Below are 18,881 nucleotides of genomic sequence, written 5' to 3'. Positions count from 1 at the left end.
GCCCCTCAGCACTTGCACACCCGACATCATCCGCTGCTTCGTCAGGTGGGGTCCTATGACGTGACCTGACTTTGTGCCAAGTCAGCTGAATGTCGACCCCACTTAATCGTGATGCTGGGAAACCCCCCGGCCCAGAGGGTCTTAGGCGGGACCCGGACGGGCTCCTGGGGCCAGTGGCCCAGGGTCTGCTCAGGAAGCTGCTCCCGGCTTGGGCTGAGGAGGAGTCTGGGCTCCCTCCCCCCGTGGCCGTGTGTCCCTGATGGCCCGGGAGCACCAATACCCTCAAGCCCTTGGGTGGCCCAGAGAAGTCAGGCAACAAAACGGGTCCCTGTCACGGGGCTGAGGCCGGCTCCATCGCCCCTCGGCCGCAGCACCAGCCACGGCACTTCAGTCGATGCGGTGGCACCCTCCCCCTCATCTCCCACGGGCAGCGTGACGGTGTCGGCCCCCAGACCCCACGCCCCAGGCCCGGGCCAGGCCCGAAAGGACAGATGCGTCCCGATCCAGCCCAGTCCCGACGCTCGCCCGCACACACGTGCGCGCACACACGCGGCTGGCTGCCCCGGGCGCCCCGCCGCGGCCCCACGCGTCGCTCACACCTCTGCTCCGGGCACCACAAGCGGAACATCTCAACAGCACGCACTCAGTGCCTCCCAGTGCCTTTCCCCTTTTTCCTTTCTTTCCTTTTCCCTTTCTTTTCCTTGCGGGGGGCTCGGACGGGCCCCGTACGCTCCTGGCGTTGTGGCCTGTGCTGTGCTCCGTGAACAAGTGCTCCACTGTGAGTGTGCAAGACGTAGGGCAGCGCACCGGCCTAGGGGCTTGGTGGGGGGCTGCCGTCACGGTCTAAAGCTGAGTCTGCCTTCTCCTTTTGCAGGAATAACGGAGGAAGAGCGTCAGTTTCTGGCCCCTCCGATGCTGAAGTTCACCAGAAGCCTGTCCATGCCCGACACCTCGGAGGACATCCCTCCCCCGCCGCAGTCCGTGCCCCCGTCCCCGCCGCCCCCTTCCCCCACCGCCTACAACTGCCCCAAGTCCCCGACCCCGAGAGTCTACGGGACCATCAAGCCGGCGTTCAATCAGAACGCCGCCGCCAAGGTGCCCCCCGCGGCCCGCTCGGACACGGTGGCCACGGTGATGAGGGACAAGGGCTTGTACTACAGGAGAGAGCTGGACCGCTACTCCCTGGACTCCGAGGACCTCTATAGCCGCAGCGCCGCCGCCCAGGCCAACTTCCGCAGCAAGCGGGGCCAGATGCCCGAAAACCCGTACTCGGAGGTCGGCAGGGTGGCGAGCAAGGCCGTGTACGTGCCCGCCAAGCCCGCCCGGCGGAAGGGCATGCTGGTGAAGCAGTCCAACGTGGAGGACAGCCCCGAGAAGACGTGCTCCATTCCGATCCCCACCATCATCGTGAAGGAGCCCTCCACCAGCAGCAGCGGGAAGAGCAGCCAGGGCAGCAGCACCGAGATCGAGCCCCAGGCCTCCGAGCAGCCGGGCCAGCTGCGGCCTGACGACAGCCTGACCGTCAGCAGCCCCTTCGCCGCCGCCATCGCCGGGGCCGTCCGCGACCGGGAGAAGCGGCTGGAGGCCAGGAGGAACTCCCCGGCCTTCCTGTCCACGGACCTGGGGGACGAGGACGTGGGTCTGGGGCCGCCCGCCCCCCGCGTGCGCTCCTCCAACTTCCCCGAGGAGGCCGACTTCGGCGAGGAGGGTGGCGCCGAGCCGCTGTCGCTGCCCGCGCCGGGGGCGGCGCCCAGGGAGCCCGAGAACCATTTCGCGGGCGGAGGCGAGGCCGCAGCTCAGGGGGAGGCCGGCAGGCCGCTCAATTCCACATCCAAAGCCAAGGGCCCCGACGGCGGCCCCGCGGTGCCCCCCAAGGGCGGCAGCGCGGCCGGTCCCGAGAACTACGTCCACCCGCTCACGGGGCGGCTGTTGGACCCCAGCTCCCCGCTGGCCCTGGCGCTCTCCGCAAGGGACCGAGCCATGAAGGAGTCGCAGCAGGGCTCCAAGGGGGAGGCCCCGAAGGCCGACCTCCACAAACCTCTCTACATCGATACCAAAATGCGGCCCAGCGTGGAAGCAGGCTTCCCTCCCGTCACCAGGCAGAACACGCGGGGGCCCCTGAGGCGGCAGGAGACGGAGAACAAGTACGAGACCGAGCTGGGCAAGGACCGGAAGGGCGAGGACAAGAAGAACATGCTCATCAACATCGTGGACACGTCCCAGCAGAGGTCGGCCGGCCTGCTGATGGTCCACACCGTGGACGCCACCAAGACCGACCGCCTGCTGGAGGAAGAGGAAGAGAAGGCCGACGCGGAGGCCAAGCCAGACAGCCCGCTGTCCGAGGTGCCAGAAGGCGCTCCCGAAACCGAAGGTGCTTTACAGATCTCCGCCAGCCCCGAGCCCGCCGCCGCCGCCGCGCCCGGCAGGACCATCGTGGCGGCGGGCTCCGTGGAAGAGGCGGTGATCTTGCCATTCCGCATCCCTCCTCCCCCTCTGGCATCCGTGGATTTGGACGAGGATTTTATTTTTACAGAGCCATTGCCTCCCCCCCTGGAATTTGCCAATAGTTTTGATATCCCCGATGACCGCATCGCTTCCGTCCCCGCCCTCACGGACTTGGTCAAGCAGAAGAAACACGACGCCTCCCAGCCCCCTCCGTTGAACCCCAGCCAGCCGGCCAACTGTGCGGACGGTAAGAAGCCGGCCGGCCTCTCCAACTGCCTGCCCGCCTCGTTCCTGCCACCCCCCGAGAACTTTGACGCCGTGACGGACTCTGGGATCGAGGAGGTGGACAGCCGGAGCAGCAGCGACCACCACCTCGAGACGACCAGCACCGTGTCCACGGTGTCCAGCATGTCCACGCTGTCGTCCGAGGGCGGGGACAACGTGGACACCTGCACGGTCTATGCGGACGGGCAGGCGTTTACGGTGGACAAGCCCCCGGTGCCTCCGAAGCCAAAAGTCAAGCCCATCATTCCCAAAAGCAACGCGCTTTACCAGGACGCGCTGGTGGAAGAAGACGTGGACAGCTTCGTCATCCCTCCCCCGGCGCCCCCGCCCCCGCCGGGCAGCGCCCAGCCTGGGGCCGCGAAGGTGACGCCGCCGAGGACCTCCAAGCTGTGGGGTGACGTCTCGGAGGTCAGAAGCCCGATTCGCTCGGGCCCGAAGGCAAACGTGATCAGCGAATTGAACTCAATCCTGCAGCAAATGAACCGAGAGAAATCGGCCAAGCCGGGGGAAGCACTGGATTCGCCCACGGGCACCAAGCCCGCCAGCCTCGCTCCCAGGTAAGTCCCACAGTCGGCTTAGACAGAGACTGCCCCCTGCCGGCCTTCCCATCTCGCCCAGTCAGTGCTGGCCAGGAAGCGCCCTTGGGGAGCAGCCGGAGCGGACACGCGCGGGCCACACCTGTTACACAACGCTTGCGTCCCTTTCCCCTCCTCTCCTGGACGCCGGCACAGCCGAGTGCGGACCGCATCCACGCTGGCAGGACGTGTGGCTCTCCCGCGTAAAGACCTGTGATAGAAGCCAGCCAGCCACGGCAGACCATCCCTGCCCTGGCTTCCAAAGAGGAGCACTGCTCCCTGTGGTTCCGTGTTCTCCAGATCCTTGCCGGGACCCCCACCCCTCCCCCCGCCCCGTAAGGCCATTCTGGAGCCTCGCAGAAGCCAAAACGGGTGAGCTCCACCAAGCTGGTGGCAGGGGAGTAACCGCGCCCATGGAGGGTGAGCGGGTCGGGGCGCGCACACGTGCGCGTGTGTGGTGAAGCGTGCACGGATCCTTCTCGCCTCCTCCCGTCGCCGACCGGCCGGAGGGCTGGGGAGGTGCCAGGCTGTGGCTTCACTAGTCAACTCGGAGGGAAATGGCAGCCCCCCCGCCGGCCCTTCCCGACCCGGCTGGCAGGCGTCACGGAAGGAGGCGGCCGGTTGCCCACGGGGCAGCCAGTCACAGTCTGACGCAGAGTTCGAGGTGCTGCCGTCGCGGCTGGGGGTAGAATGTGAGGGGCCACTTGTGAGGCTCTGCCCAGGCACGCCACGCCCTAGAGCGGGCCGCTGGCTCTCTGCCTGGAGCCCCTGCCCAGACCCTGGGGGTGCCGGGCGCTCCCCCCGCTGTCCCGGGAGCCCGTTGTTTGCTGGCCTCCGCTGACGTCCGCGCCTAGGTGTTGACGCTTTGACTAACCCGTCTCCTCCGTACTCCCGTTGGACAGGCGTTTGACTCACACGTCTTGGGCCGTTAACCAGCAACACCACACCGTGGTTGGGCCTGCACGTGCGGGCCAAGAGCCACAGTTTCCCCAGGTGTCTTTCCGTATGCACGGAAATCAATTTCTCACGTGGCTCGCGTCACACCCGGGAGAAACACCGACTGGCCGGCCGTGGTAGAAAGAAGCACGGTAACACGCCGTCTTTGCATAGAGAATCCACCACCAACTGTGAGGTTCAAACAGTACCGCCAGTTGAAGACAGAGTCCACGGAAGACCCCATTTCTGGTGGGCATCTACACACAACTTCAAATGTTATAAACTCGAAAGTCCTAAAGGACTTAAAAGCGGTCGGTTTTGCCCCTTCCTCTTAGGTAACAGTACAGCTCTTCATCGCTACCTGACGTGAGAGCACAAGTATTCGGATGCTTTCTCCTCGTGTTTCACACCGTACCAGGTGCTGGCATGTGAGCGAAGCATCTTGAGGACACTGACTGGGGAGCAGGGGGGGCAGGTAGGGACTGTACCCATTCTCCAGGAAGAGTGACCGAGACGCCGAGTGGCAGGTCCCCGTGCGCGGCGGGAGGCCGAGCGGGGACTCGGGCTGAGGTCTCCGCCTGGCACTTCGCCTCCTTAGCCACGTCTGAGCATGCACGGGAGGGTCCCGAGGGAGGAGTCCAGGGCTCAGGCTGCCGAGGCTCCCCTCCCCGGTCCAGGGGCCTCCTCCGTGCCTTCCCCAACCGGGTGAGCACCCCCGGAGGTCGGGGGCAGCGGGCGTCGAGCTGCGCCTCCCCAGGGCTTCCCTGCCCGCGCTCCCCTAGCGGGGAGGGGCCTCGGGGCACACGTCACCCGGCCGAACCCGCCGGATTTCTGGAGAGCTGCTGCAGGACCGCCTCCAAGCGGTGCTCAGGAGCCAAGGACAGCCGCCCCCGGTCCGTTCTGCTATTTATAACCCAATTCACTCACAACGCGAACATCAGCCGGCACCTACTGAGGCCTCACCAGATGCCGGGCCCCGTGCTCTGCGGGGCCTGAGCTTCTGCCCAGTGAGCACAGGAGCAAACCGGAGGCCGAGAGGGGGAGCGCCTGGCCAGGGTATTCCACCGGAAGGCAGAGAGCCCGACCTCCGACCCAGGGGGCGTCTCAGGGTCCGACTCCTGCACCCTTGGAGGAGCCAGAGAACAGCCTGGGAGGAAGGCGCGGCCGGCCAACCCGCCTGCGGGGCTGAGTTCGCCGAGGGTGGCTCGCCCGAGCCCCGCCGCACACCCAAGGCAGCTCTCTGCTGGTCACCAGACGGCCTCCGGCAGCGATGAGCACCCGCAGCTGGCGTCCTATCCTCTGCTCTCGGCCAAGGCTGGCACTGACGTCGGTGGCAGCCGATGGCCCCGAGGCCCAAGGACGGAGAGGAAAGTCATTGCCTTTGGGCACTAAACTGGGCACTCTGCCGGCTACCGAGGCTTTGCTGATCCCACGGCCTCACCAGGCAAAGCCCTAAGTGGATGTGGGCTGCTGGCAAGGGTGAGGCTGGTGACAGCTGCTGCGCAGGGGACGGGAGGGGAGGCCGGGCTGCCCCCCCCGCTTGTGGGTCTGTCCCCAGAGCAGGCCTCTCCCCTGCTGGGTCTTGCCTTGGTTGTCAGACCTGGGTATTTGCCCGTTTGGGGAGCAGACACAGCCTGCAAACTCACCCGCCAGGACACTCCCTGCCACGTCTACATGCATCTCGAGGCTCCTGCCGGCACGGCCCTGGCGGCGTGAGGCCCGGGCCCTCGATGAAGGGCGTCCTCCTGAGGACAGGGAAAGGTTTCTCTAGGCAGACGGAGGGGCGGCCGTGTGCGCGAATCGCATCCCCACAGAAACGGTGTGGTCTCCCGAGAGGGCCGAGTTTTGGAGCTCACCCCTTTGGGGTCACCTGCCCCCTCGGGTCCTTCTTAACAAGTGCGGTGAGACCCTCACTTCTCACGAGAGCCCAGGGTGGGACAGGGGCGACGAGAGCGACAGGCCCTCGCTCACGGGGGACACGCGTGTCCGTTCCCTGAGATCGGAGAGGACACGGGTCTGGGGGTGTCTGATTACGAATACCTGGTAAGAAGGTGAGCAGGCAGCCTTCCCGCGTACTACCGTGGGAGGTGCCTCCTCGGACCACCTGGAAACACCCTGCCAGGCAGGCAGCTCAGGGGAAAGGGCGCCTTCGGCCGCGCAGGCTGACTTTTCCAGGAAGCAGCCTCAACTCTGAAGAGAGTGTCAACCCAGATCAAAGGGCAGGGAGTGGGTGAGGACGCAGCAGAGCCCCGGCCGCTCCCGGGAAGCTCAGAGTCAGGGTGCCGGCCCGGCCACCCTCCCTCCACTGTGCTGGAGGGTCCCCACGAGTGGTGTTCTCCCCGCTGGGGAGTGCCTGACGTTTTGCCGGAGGTGGCGTGGCGAGGGCAGGCTCCCCCAGGGCAGAGCTGGGAAGCGAGGGGACACCATCCTTGGGCCCGGAAGCCTCACTGGCCGGGAGTCCCCGGGCTGCAGTGTGGTAGGAACCAGTGCCAGGCCGGAGGGCCGAGCGGAGCAGGAGGGGTCCACGCCCGCAGGGGCCCGGGCCCTGGGACACTGGGCAGCAGATGCATGGTTAGTGATCGACTCTCCTGAGCCTGGGGACCCACCCCCGAACCAGACGACGTTCCAGGTCTCTCCTCTGGGGAGCTGCGCTCGCGAGGGGGAAAACAGACAATAAGTGATGAGACAAACCCAGAGCACAGCAAGTGCCACAAAGGAATGAAAGTATATTCACGAGTCAAGTCGGAGTGCGCATGGGCAGGAAGGAGGTGACCGTCCTTGAGGAAGGGACCTTTGAAGGACCTGAAATACGAAAAGGAGCCAGCTGTGTGGAAAACCAGGAGCGGAGCGTCCCAGGCACGGGGGCGCGAGCACAAAGCCCAGAGGCCAGAAAGCGCTCTCCACACCGAAGAAACTGAGGCCCCCCGGAGAGGGCTGGCAGGCCGTGGGGGGTGGCGGAACTGCGTTCCGAGCAACGGCGGCCATCCCCGGCTTGCTCCAGCCTTAGCCTGACCTCATCTCCGTGTCATGAAGATTACCGGCAGCCAGGCGGCTCTCGTGGTGGCACAGGTACCCTTCAGCAAGCTGCTTCAGGGCCCACGTGCAAAGGCCAGCGGTCCTGCACTCCGCAGACGAGGGGGTAGATCCGAAGGCCGAGGGCCTCAGGAACGCAGAACAGCTCCGTTGGCCTGACTTACACGCTGTGGCGCCCCAGACATCGTTTCCAAAGCGAGATACGCACGCTGCTCTTTTCCCAGCATCCCATGGCCCCAGAAAGTCAGTCTCACTGTGACCCTGTGTGTGCCGGGAGGAACAAGGGCAGCACAAGCTGGTAGGGATCCCCGTCTGGCTCCCGTCCGGAGGGCCTGGCATCAGCTGGGTCCCCAGGCCCCTCCGGATCACCTCCCCTTCTCGGTGGGCCCAGCGGTAACGTGGGCCTGGCCCTCCCCACCGCCCAGACACAGATGGGCTTGTGGGGGAGGAAAGTCATCCCCTGGAGGCCCCGGGGGTGGGGGTCCAGGCTGCCTGGAGGTGTGAGCAGGGCCCAGTCCTCGGGAAAGCGGCCCTCAAGCTCCTGGCTGCCCTTCTGAGGCCCCCACATGGCCGCCCCCTGTGTCAGCCCTCGCCTGGCCCCTGCCTCCGGCTCTACGGCAACTCTGCAATATTGGTCCTGAGAGCCTCCTGGTTTTAAAATAAATCAATTTGGGTTGTTAAAAAATTATCTGTGCCCAGCTGGTCCCAGAGCACAGACTTCAAACCTGGCTCAGTAACAGAAGCTGCTTAATGGCATTTTCATAACCTCAGTGCCGTCAGGCTGGCTTTATCATCTCGTGGCCCCCGATTGAAGTGTTAAGGGGATGTCGGTGCAGATAATTAGGCGAGTGCTACTTACAGGGGCTCGCGAAATTTGCTTTCGGTGTGTTTTCTCGTAGACCGTGTTCCAAGAGGGTTCTCCCGGCCCGGCTGCGGGCTGCCCCTTGCTCACGCGACCTCCCGTTGCAAGTCTGGTCCTTAGGGTCTCTCTTTCCGGTCTGGACATTAGGATCGGTCCGCGGGAACGCATCAGTGGGTGAATGCTTCTCCCTGAAACCTGGGTTCCTTCTTGACCTGCTTGGACGTGAATGTTCTGGCGGGAGGACCCAAGGCACCCGCTCACGCGCCCAGTCTGGCTCTTGTAACCTCGGTCATGTCACTTAACACGCCGATCAGGAAACAAGTTTAACTGTCTCCACCCGCCATCCACACAGCAACGACACTGCACACCGACTGTGGGCCAGAGCCCGGCGAATGCAGACAGACTGGGGCCATCGGGGTGCTCAGGGCCCGGGGTGGCTGTGAGTTCTGGGCATCAGAGGCAGCAACAGGCCCCAGGCGTGGAGTTGGGGAGAGACACCGATGGCAGCGCTCGGACCTCGGGCAGGCTTGGTCCTGACTTGGTTCTCCTCCCCATCCCCCGTGTGTCTGTAACGCCCCACCTGTCGAAACGCTGTGCAGACAGCTTAAGCGCGGGCAGCAAACACGCCGAGCCGTCGTCACTGAGCGGCCTCTGGCCCACGTTCAGTGGTGATTGTTCCGGAGCGAGACGGAATTTGTAAACACAGTGAAAAAGCCGCTTGACTTTGCCTTCCCCCATCGCAGGTACCCAGTACTGACTGATGGCATAACAGCACGTCTCTGGGTACGTCCCTGGTTAGCTCTCAGTTCTTGCTTTAATTCCGCTTCCATGTGGATTTGATCTAAAAGGCGGCATAGAGAGTGCGGATCCAAGGGAGAGTGTGTGCGTGCGCGTGTGTGTGTGCGTGCGCGTGTGTGTGTCTGTGTTCCAAACGAGGGCAACAGATTCCTGTGTGTTCCGCCCGGGAACCCAGCAGTCGCTTAGCAACGTAATGATCTCTGCCACCAGGAGGATCCTGTGAATACTGTCAGCGTGGGGGAACCGCGAGGAACAGAGCCACCGAGAAGGAGGGCAGGATGGGCCAGCCCAGGGCCGGCCTTCACCCTGCCTCTCCGCCTCTCCCGGGTACTCTTTCCGGGGCGCTATCCCGCAGGGGTCAGGGGCCGGCCCCAGACACGCGGCCAGATCTGATGTCCCCCCCATCGTTAGCCGCCGGGCTCTCATCTCCTACTGTGTAGATTTGCAGCAAAGCACGGGAACCCAAGGGGCGCCCTCCCGCACAGGGCACGTTGATTCGGCCTTCACGCTGCCGGCGCAGAGCCCAACTTGGGGCTCGAACTCATGAACCAGGAGGTCGTGACCTGAGCCCAAACCGAGAGTCAGAGGCTCGACCGCCTGAGCCACCCAGGCGTCCCCCGTGTTGTCTCTTTCTTGACGGGCTTTCCCTGACGACGGTCTTCTCTGTACTTACGTGCTCCCAAGCCACAGAAGGCAGGGTCGTGAATTTCCCATTGTAACCACGAAAGCAAGGCCCGTGTTCATCCTCCGCTCTGGGCTGCCGTGTGGACCGCCCACTCGGCCTGCCTCCTTGGCCAAAAAGGACGAGCATCAGTAGATTCTCGTCCAGTGTCCGTACCACTGCTTTCGTTTCATCTGTCGAAAGAAGCTGCTCTGTTTTAATTTTAATTAATTTTGCAGTGTTGTCTCAAGCCATTCCATTCTGTCATTTTCACGTGCTCTCGTGATGGGTGTTAACAGAAGAGGGTCGTGCTGAGCAGAAGTAAGTGCCGCCCGCGAAACTGCCTTGACCTCTGGGGTGTGCTGCTGTCCCTCCCTGCTGCCCACCCGCGTGTGGCGGAGCCTCCTCTTCGCCTCTGACGCTAGACGCAGCCGCCTGCGAGCTTTCCTTCGAAAATGAACACTCCCAGCTAAGTGAGGACGGTTGGGATACTTGCAGTGGGCGAGCGGTGCCGACCAGCGGCCTCTGCTCAGAGACGCCCCCACGCCCTGGCCACGGGGCCCGGGCTTGGGGACCAACTCCCACACCGTACCGCTGTGCTGGGGCCGCCCGGAGCCGGGGTCCTGGGCGCCGTCGCCACGCCGCGTCACCTTGGGAGAAGGCACCCCGGGACTGTTGCCGCGAGGCAGCGCCCGAGCAAGGGGGCTCTTGTGGGAGGCTCGCCCACCCTCCACGGCACGGCTGTCCTCCCCCAAAGGTCCTTGGCCCGAGTTACCAACTCGGATCGCCTCTGGATGGAGCAGCCTTGTGTTGACTCGTGATTTCATCTCCACCATCTTGCTTAATTGCTGTTATCGCAGCAGAACGAACGGGTCTTCCCCCGAACAGATGGGCCCTGCCGTGTGCCCTACCACCGGGGGGCAGGCAGAGAGGCCACGCTAAAGAGCCCCCCACGGCGTTAGCCGCGGCCCAGGCTGGCACCGGAGTGGGCTCTCTCCAACCCGCTCGGGCACCAGAATCTGCAGGCTTCTCCTTAAATCTCTGCTGCGTCCACAGCCGACCCCTCCCTCGGGAACCCGGATCTAGATGCGGGAGGTGCCAGTTCCCTCTCCCCGCGTGGGGGGCCGGACGCCAGCAGGGCTCCTCCCCCTTGATGCTGAGTAGCCCAGCCTGGCAGTAGCACATGGGTGGTCTTTACCCTCCGGTATAACCAGCACCCACAGCCCCCGGGGCTTCTCGACCGGGTTAACAGACCCCACCTGGGGCGCCTGACCCCCAGGAAGCTGCCTGTGGATGGGGTGGGGGGGAGGGGTCCCTCGACAACTGCTGCTCCAGCATTCCGTGCTTAAAGCCACAACGGCTGCCACCGAGTGGGGAAGTGCCACGAGGCTTAGAGGCCTCAAGGCAGCCGACTGGTGGTTATACCCAACTCTGTCAGTGGCAGAGAAAACAAACAGCAGCAAAAGGAAAGCTGAGGCAGAGAGCAGGCAGAGCGGGCCGCGTGCCCAGCTCACCCCTCCCTTCATAGAGGCCCCCCCATCCCTGTCCTTGTCTGTTTTCACCGCCCACCACGTTAGCACCTGTGCCACTCTCCCCGCGCTCCCGAGCAGGCCCCCGCTCTCGCCGGCTGGGAGGGAGGGGACCCCAGCTCACACACGGAGACAAAGGCTCACAACGCGCACCCACTGGTGTTTGGCCGGGATCTTTCCGGAAGGGGGCGGGTGGTCCATCCACGCTCCCGTGAATGAGCCCAAAAGGCAAGAAACCCACAGCTGCTCTCACCGCCTCTCCAGGGGCTGTGGCTGTCCCCGGGCAGCGGCACGGATATGCCTTCAGTTTGGGGGCAGCAGGGAAGAGGGTGAACCGGAGCCCGGGGGCCGGACGGCCTGCTGCGGGCCCTGGCCAGGGCCAGTGAGGGGCTGCACCTAAGAAGGCCCCTCTGTACAGGCGAGCACACAGACCAGAGCCTCATCTGGTAGCACGATGCAGCCTCGTCACCCCTCAGGGCCAGTGCAGGCGGAACCTCAAAGATGAGGCTGCCCCCGGCCCGGCCCCTGGACTGCACCTGCCACAACAGGAAGGGCATGGGGGGGAGGGGGGGGACTCCCGCTGCCACTCGGGACAGTGGGGTTCCTTTCAGATCGCTGCTTCTTTGCCAAGCATCAGACACACCACCAGCGAGCCTCTCACGCTGGCTTCACGCGGGGCTGAGGCCGCCCGAGCGAACCACCCCATCCCGCAACAAAACGGCCCTGCCGACGCTGGGCAAAGTCACAGCGCTCGGGCCCAGTACAGGTTGCGTCTTGGCACATCGCTCCTTGCTTGCTCTCAGGGTCCGTGGACGGTTTCCTCAGACCCCAAGTGCCCCCAAGCTAGGTGTGGGGCTGCCCACTCACTGCAGCAGGGCCAGCCTGCAGGGGCCCTTCCCCGCCCTTGTCCCTTCAGGCCGAAAGGCTGAAGGCCTGACAGGCAGCTGGGAGAGAGAGTCTCCCCCGAAGGGCACTCTACCTTCTACCTGCCCAAATGGAGGCAAAAGACGTCCTTGCCTCCCGCTGGCGATCTACCTGTGATGTCCCCAGACACGTCGCACCCAGGGAGCAGGACCTCGTTCAGGCCCCGACCTCAGGTCTTCGAGGGAGCCCTTAAAAGCGCCTCAGTGGCCATCCTCGTCTGGCCCTCACTGCTCCCGCGGCACAGGCGCACCTCCCCCCTCCCCACCCCCCCGCCCCAGGCAGCCGCCCCCCCCCCCCCCGCCCCGCGCAGGGCCAGGTGGGTGGGCGGCCTCGGTGTGTGTGCTGTGGTGTCTTCTCGGAACTCTGCCTCCTGCCCCCTTCCTCCCTGCCCCGGTCCTGGCGTGGCGCGTCGTCCGCTCACTTGCCAGTGCACCTGCCCTCAGCATGTCTCCCGCCGCCTCCTCGGCGACCTGCGTCCCGCAGGCCCCGCGCCGCGACCCGCCTTGTGACGCCCTTCTCTCTTGTTGCCGTTTCAGAAGCCCAGAGGTCATGAGCACCGTCTCAGGTACACGGAGCACAACGGTCACCTTCACGGTTCGCCCGGGGACCTCGCAGCCCATCACCCTGCAGAGCCGGCCCACAGACTTTGAGAGCAGGACCTCAGGAACGAGGCGCGCCCCGAGCCCCGTGGTCTCGCCAACGGAGATGAACAAGGAGATTCTGCCCGCCCCCCTGCCCGCTGCCGCTGCCGTCCCTTCCCCCACGCTCTCAGAGGTCTTTAGCCTTCCAAGCCAGCCCCGGCCGGGGACCTGTTTGGCTTGAACCCAGCGGGACGAAGCAGATCGCCGTCCCCCTCCATACTGCAACAGCCAATCTCAAATAAGCCTTTCACGACTAAGCCTGTGCACCTGTGGACTAAACCAGACGTGGCGGACTGGCTGGAAAGTCTCAACTTGGGTGAGCATAAAGAGACCTTCATGGACAACGAGATTGATGGCAGTCACCTACCAAACCTTCAGAAGGAAGACCTAATCGACCTTGGGGTGACTCGGGTCGGGCACAGAATGAACATAGAAAGGGCTCTGAAACAGCTGCTGGACAGATAAGGGTGGCTGCTCCTTTACCTTCACAGACTCCTTGTTATAAGTAGAGATGGGCTTCTACTGAAATATGCGGGCGGCCAAGCACGGTCTGTGAGCGCCAACCCCATTCCACGGGTTCGTCTCCCGGTACCCAAAGAAACGCCGAGTGTGTCCGGGTGTGGCTGAGCGAAAGCCTGGCGGCTCCCCCACTCTGCACGGGGGCTTCACGGGCTGTTTCTGTGCAGCGGGGGACAAGGGGAGGGAGTCCTGCCACCACGGAAAGAGAGTCACGGCCTGCCTCGCGGCGTGCAGGTGACCTCCCTTTGCCAGGTCCCAGGGACGCCCCCGCCGGTTTAGCGCGGGAGCCCGGCTCTCGCAGGCAGACACCGGTGCGCTCCAGATACCTCCTGAGACCTCCCTCCTCTGCTTTCCGGGCAGCTCCCGCCCCCACCCCCGGCCCGCCTCAGTTCGCGGCCTCCGGGAGGACACTCCATGCTCACTTGCTCCTTTCTTTCCTGCACTTGGCTTACGGTAAGCCACCCAGGCCTGTCTCTCCGGTGCCCCTCGCTGGGCCCCAAAGGTAGAGAATCTGGTTTTTTTCCGTTGGATTCTTTACCCCGCCTCCTCCCGCGATGTGCATCCGTGGTTCTCTGGCCAGGAAGTTCCTGGCCGTGGTGGGGAGTCTGATGGGATCGTGCCCGGCTTTGCTTAGCTTTCTTTCTTTCTTTCTGCAAATCTATTAGCATAATTCCAAAGTGGTCAAACAGATGTCACGTGGAGTTAGTCAAAGCACAAAGTCACGATTCCGAGCAGGAGGGGAGGCCCGGCCCCGGGAGCCAGCCGGTGCGCGGCCGCCTGGGTCTCTTCTAGGGGAAGAGCGGGGAGTTGTCCGCCGAGCGTCCCCGGCGCGGTGAGAAGGGGATTCTCTGCCTTTCGCACGTTTTTAAAATGGAAAGTGTGTCTCGTTCTGCAAAGACCAGAGCAGGTGAGCGTCCACTTTACCACGAGGGGGAGACACAAGGCTAATGGCGGGCATGTGCTGCTGTGGGGGAGACGGCATCTTCCCCGGGTGCCGGGTGGGGCACGGTGACCTCTGTTCTGAGCCCGGCCAAGGGTAAGCATCTCTGCCGAGACCGCCCCTCTGCTCTCTGAGGCCAGGGAACCCCACCAGTCTGGCCGGTACGACAGGCTTTTCGAGAACCCGGTGGCTGAGGCGTCCGTCCACACAGGACCCAGGGTCCAGAACACGCAGTGGGCTGCAGGCTGAGGGTGGGAGCAGACACATGAAGAAAGGAAAGACAGGGAGGTTTCCCGGGCTGCACGAGGCAGGCCCCTCTCTCGCGAGGTTTTCTCGAGTCGCACCCATTCTCTTCCCTGGAGTCCCCTCCCCTGTGACAATACCTCCAATTTCCAAGGGAGGTTACCACCTGCACAGGCGTCACCGGACATCCAGCCAGGCTTCCAGCACATTCTCCCACACTTGGAAGAAACTCGAACAGCAGGTTTTGGCTTTTATTATGATTTCAGAACTAGCCTAGCCCATCTCTAATTATAAAAACATGGTATTTTTTTTTTCCTTTCTTTTCTTTACGCTCACAATCAAGTGTCTGATTAGGTCTGGAACAGCTCTAGAATGAACACGTAAAATTTAGCAATTTAAAATCTCTTTCTTTACTGCAAGTTTAAATAGTTGTACAGATAGTTTATAAGCACAATATTTTAAGAAAAAAAAAAGTGGCTGGTCTACTAGGCAGCCTTTGTGCCACTTCAGTGCTAGAAAGTTAAAGAAAAAAAAACTTTTGTGATTTAATAATACTATTTCTGTGGAATTATAAAAGTATGACCTTTTTAAATCAACCTTATTTGGATGCATCTGAACCAGCAGAGCTGTGTTATATTTTCTATCTTTGCTAGAACTTCGTCATCGAAGGACAATTATTTCTTCAGAAGTGGTTACAATTCACAATGCAGCGGTTTCTCCAAAAACAAACATGCACCCCCACCCCCACCCACACACACACACAGACACACACGCACAGTTTTTCCAGCCACGTGCCCCCCGAATTGGAAACTGAGTTCCGGCCCTTCCTCCGCTCCAAACCCCTCTGCAGTCAGACTGGACCTGCACGCCCCACCCCTACTTGAAGTCAGTTGAACGTGAAGGCGCTTCTCCCCCCCCCCCCACCCCACCCCCCCCCGTGCCCTTGCCGTCTCTCCGTCGTGGGGTGCGCCAGGACGCCGTGGGTGGCCTGCTGAGGCCGCCTGCTCGTTCACAAAGTGTAAAGGTGGTGGTTTGGCCATTATTCGTCTTCCATTTGGTGAGATTGCCAAATTCAGTCAGTACACCGCCTCACCGTGGCCCTCCTTTCTTCTACCTACTGCTGGCATCACCTCCGTGGCCAGTGCCAGGCGACACGCCGGGGCGAGGTGCGAGTGAGGGAAAGGCGCTGCTGGGTGGCCACCGGTGGCTGTAGAGCCACTGGACCCTGGCGGCCGGGCGGTGAGGGTGGCTGCCACTCCCTTTCTTAGACTTCAAGCCACGGGCAACTAACCAGGAGCGAGCAGACTGCAAGGGGAAACCGAGAGCCGAGCAGTCATCAGTTTCTGCCTTGTCTTATTAGAGAAAAGTCACAGGAGCCCGCAGAACCTGCACTGACCGAGAATAACACGTGTTGCCAAGACCAATCCATCTCGAGCCCCAGCCAATGGTTTTGCTCCAGAAAGCAATAGTTCCTCACTTAACTCGCTGCCCAATGCTCTTCCCCTGCCCCCCTCGGACACGTTAGGACCAGGCCCTCTTCCATGGTGGGACAAACGTCAAACTGCTCATATAAGGATCATGTGAATACTATCCCGGGTTTTCAGATCAACTTTTCTTACCTACTGTAATTTAAATAAATTGCATTTACATGCCTCGTCTCTGTAACATTGTGTATACAAAACCAAAATTTCTCCAGATGTAAATTATGTACACCTGCCAAGATACCTTCTCCAGGGTGTCTGTGCACATTTTAAGTTAATTCATAGAATATAAAATGACTCAATGTGACTGTTGATTTGCTGAACTCTACATATCACAAAGTGGGTTATCTGTGGTACTTTAGTTAGTAAAATGGTGATTTTTTTTTTTTCTGGGTTACCGAACAAGCAAGCATTACCCAGGTGATCTGGCGATGACTTCGTGTGTGGGCCACAAACATGGATTTTTTTCCCATTAACCAGTTTTTTTTTTGTTGTTTTTTAGAAACTAATATGTTTCACACTACGGTTTGTGTAACTTGTGTTCGCATTCTCTGTGTTGCTGTTACTTTTGTGCTTTTATTCCTTTTAAACTTTATTTTGAAAAAGAAAAAAAAAAAAAACGAAACAAAAAACGAGCTCCTGTAATCTGCACTTCCTCCCGATCCTTCGATCTCTTGTATGGCAACCAAAATGACTGTAAGAGAAATAAATATACGATTGCACTAAGGTTGTGGCTCTGATTACGCACAGTGTAGCTGTCTGAGTGGACAAGTTGCCAGCTTGCGATCTCACGCAGGTGGGACAACACCGCCACTCTACCTCCGTGCAACTGAGCAGGTACTAGGTTTCGTCCAAGAGTAAGAACCTTCCTTCCGGCAGCTCACCTGCCGTGGTTCTGCTTCCTTGAAGCGCTCTCGTGACGCAGACGGAGACACGCCTGACTTCAGAGCCAAGTGCGTGTCGGCGTGCACGTCTGTGAGCTCCGAGAGCCCGGCCGAGGCCCGGCCGTCCTCTCTGGTTTGGGACGGCAGTGGGGGTGGGGCCGAGGGGGAGCGGAGTCACAGCTCTCCTTGAGGCACAGACCCCGATGCCCCCACCTGCTGGTCTTCCCCCCACCAGGCTCTGGGGCCACAGCACCGGGCGGCCTCTGTCATTCCCACGAAGCCAGCCATGTTGTGCTAAGCCGGCGGGCCCCAAGCCTCGAGGCAAGAGGATTCGGGTCCTTTGGCAAAGAGCTGAGCCGGGGAGACACGGGCTATCCCTTTGCCTGCAGGGAAGTAGGTTTTCAACACCGAACCTCTTCTTTGGCCTCGTCAGCGAAAACCTGAGGTCTCTGCTTCTTGGGCACTTTCTACTGTTTTGGCACATTCTCCACCTGCACAGCAGCCACTATGTTTCCGTGCTCACGAAAAATTCTAAGCCTCAGATCTTTCGTAGTGTCCTCTCCCCTAGGCCCCCTGCCTCGCTGTCTGGTGGTTTCTCCCAGACCTTAACCACCCCCATCACCTCCAGTGGTTTCTTCCAGATCTCCTCTAGGTCAATGTAATCAGTTTGTCTTGCGGGGGCGGGGGGGTGGGTTAGAAATTCGAAGCGTTTTTCCTTCCCTCGTACTTTATTTGAGGCGTTTTAACAAGCAGGGCACTGGAGTGTCTGCCCACACCTGTAGCTCTCCGTGTAGACACCGGGTGGTTGGAAGCCCCACGGCACCCGGGGGAGCACAGCCCCCGCTGCCCCGGGGCAGCCGTGCTCCCGGGGTGGGGGGGGGGGGGGGGGACTCGGGGAGTTTCCAGATGCGACCCTCCGACTCCAGCAGACCTGACCACTTCAGTTTCCGAGCCGCACTGTATCAGTGATTTTCTTTCTTTACTGTTCCTGTACCATGTTTCTCCATTCCACAGTCTTTACCGTTCTGTGTTTAAGATGACAAGCACTGTCCATTGCTTCTACTCTGGAACTCTCTGTTTATAGCAATTCTGAGACTTTAATATGAGCCTTCAAATAAATACAGAAAACAAAAACAAAAAACAAAAAAAAAACAGGAAAAAAATCAAGTGTGTGCCTTGGGTGTTTTGAACCTGATCTGCATAAAAACCATATTGTATTCAAATGCTGTATATTTAATGAAAGGATAAATCTATCTTCACTGTATTAATGTAGCTGATAAAATAGTTATAGTGCCTTGTTTTCTGAACTGAGAAGCCCGTATCAATGCACAACGTAAAGTAAAAAACGATTCGAGAAATGAAATGTTGAGAAGACCTAGACATGGTTCTGGAGCCTTCATCCTAAGACTGTGCCACACACACAGTCGTTTAAATTTAAAAATAAAAAGAAAATTGAAATAAGATTGTGTTATCAGTTAATTTTCCACTGAAAGTGCTCTCTGCTCTTACTTCCACTATTTTTGTTCACTTAAAACAGAGCGTGTCTGAGAGGCCCCGTGGGCGAGAGGGGCGCGCGGGCAGGAGTCCTGGGCCCCCGCCTGCTGCCCCCGCTGCCGCCTGGCCCCTGGCGGCCCTTGTCGGTGGCTTGTCGAAATCAGCGGTGTTGACTGTTTGCAGAGTTTGTAAAAAAATGAACAAAGTATTTGCTTTTAGTGACGGAGGCCACCCATCCCAGCACTCTTTCCGATGTTTACAAGCCAAAGAAGCAGCAGCACACAGTCCGATTTTCTTGTAAAAGAAAAATGCCAGGAAATACACAAATTCTGGCCCAACGCCACCACACTCCTCGTGCTGAAGGCCACGTGAGCAGCCCTTGTCATCTCACAAGTTGTCCGGGGTGCAGGGAGCACGTCGGGGCCCACCGCTCCACCCGCAGGGCCACGGTGCAAGTGGGGGATGGCTCAGCCAGCCCGGAGGCAGGGACACACCACGCGCTGCGTCCCTCGCCACGTCTCTGGGCTCTCTGCAAACACGCGTCTGGAGGGAGCAAGGACCTACACGGGCTGTGCCTGTTTATCTCGCGAGACTCTCACCGGTGCCGCTGCGTTACCAGGCCAAAGTCAAC

At 61.0% G+C, this 18,881-nt stretch overlaps 1 protein-coding gene across 1 annotated transcript in view; it reads left to right on the top strand.

Annotated features, from left to right (window-relative positions):
- Positions 1-16,598, top strand: part of SHANK2 (SH3 and multiple ankyrin repeat domains 2) — a 476,763-nt gene extending 460,165 nt beyond the window's left edge. The window contains 3 exon segments of the mRNA XM_043581937.1: positions 875-3,287; positions 12,585-12,841; positions 12,844-16,598. Of these exon segments, the coding sequence (XP_043437872.1) occupies positions 875-3,287; positions 12,585-12,841; positions 12,844-13,154 (2,981 nt within the window). The 3' untranslated portion in view covers positions 13,155-16,598.
- Positions 16,599-18,881: the final 2,283 nt, after the last annotated feature.

Source organism: Prionailurus bengalensis, chromosome D1 (genome assembly GCF_016509475.1).
Source record: "Prionailurus bengalensis isolate Pbe53 chromosome D1, Fcat_Pben_1.1_paternal_pri, whole genome shotgun sequence".
NCBI lineage: Eukaryota > Metazoa > Chordata > Mammalia > Carnivora > Felidae > Prionailurus > Prionailurus bengalensis.
Note: the sequence above shows the minus strand (reverse complement) of the source record. Positions and strands in the feature narration are given on the sequence as shown.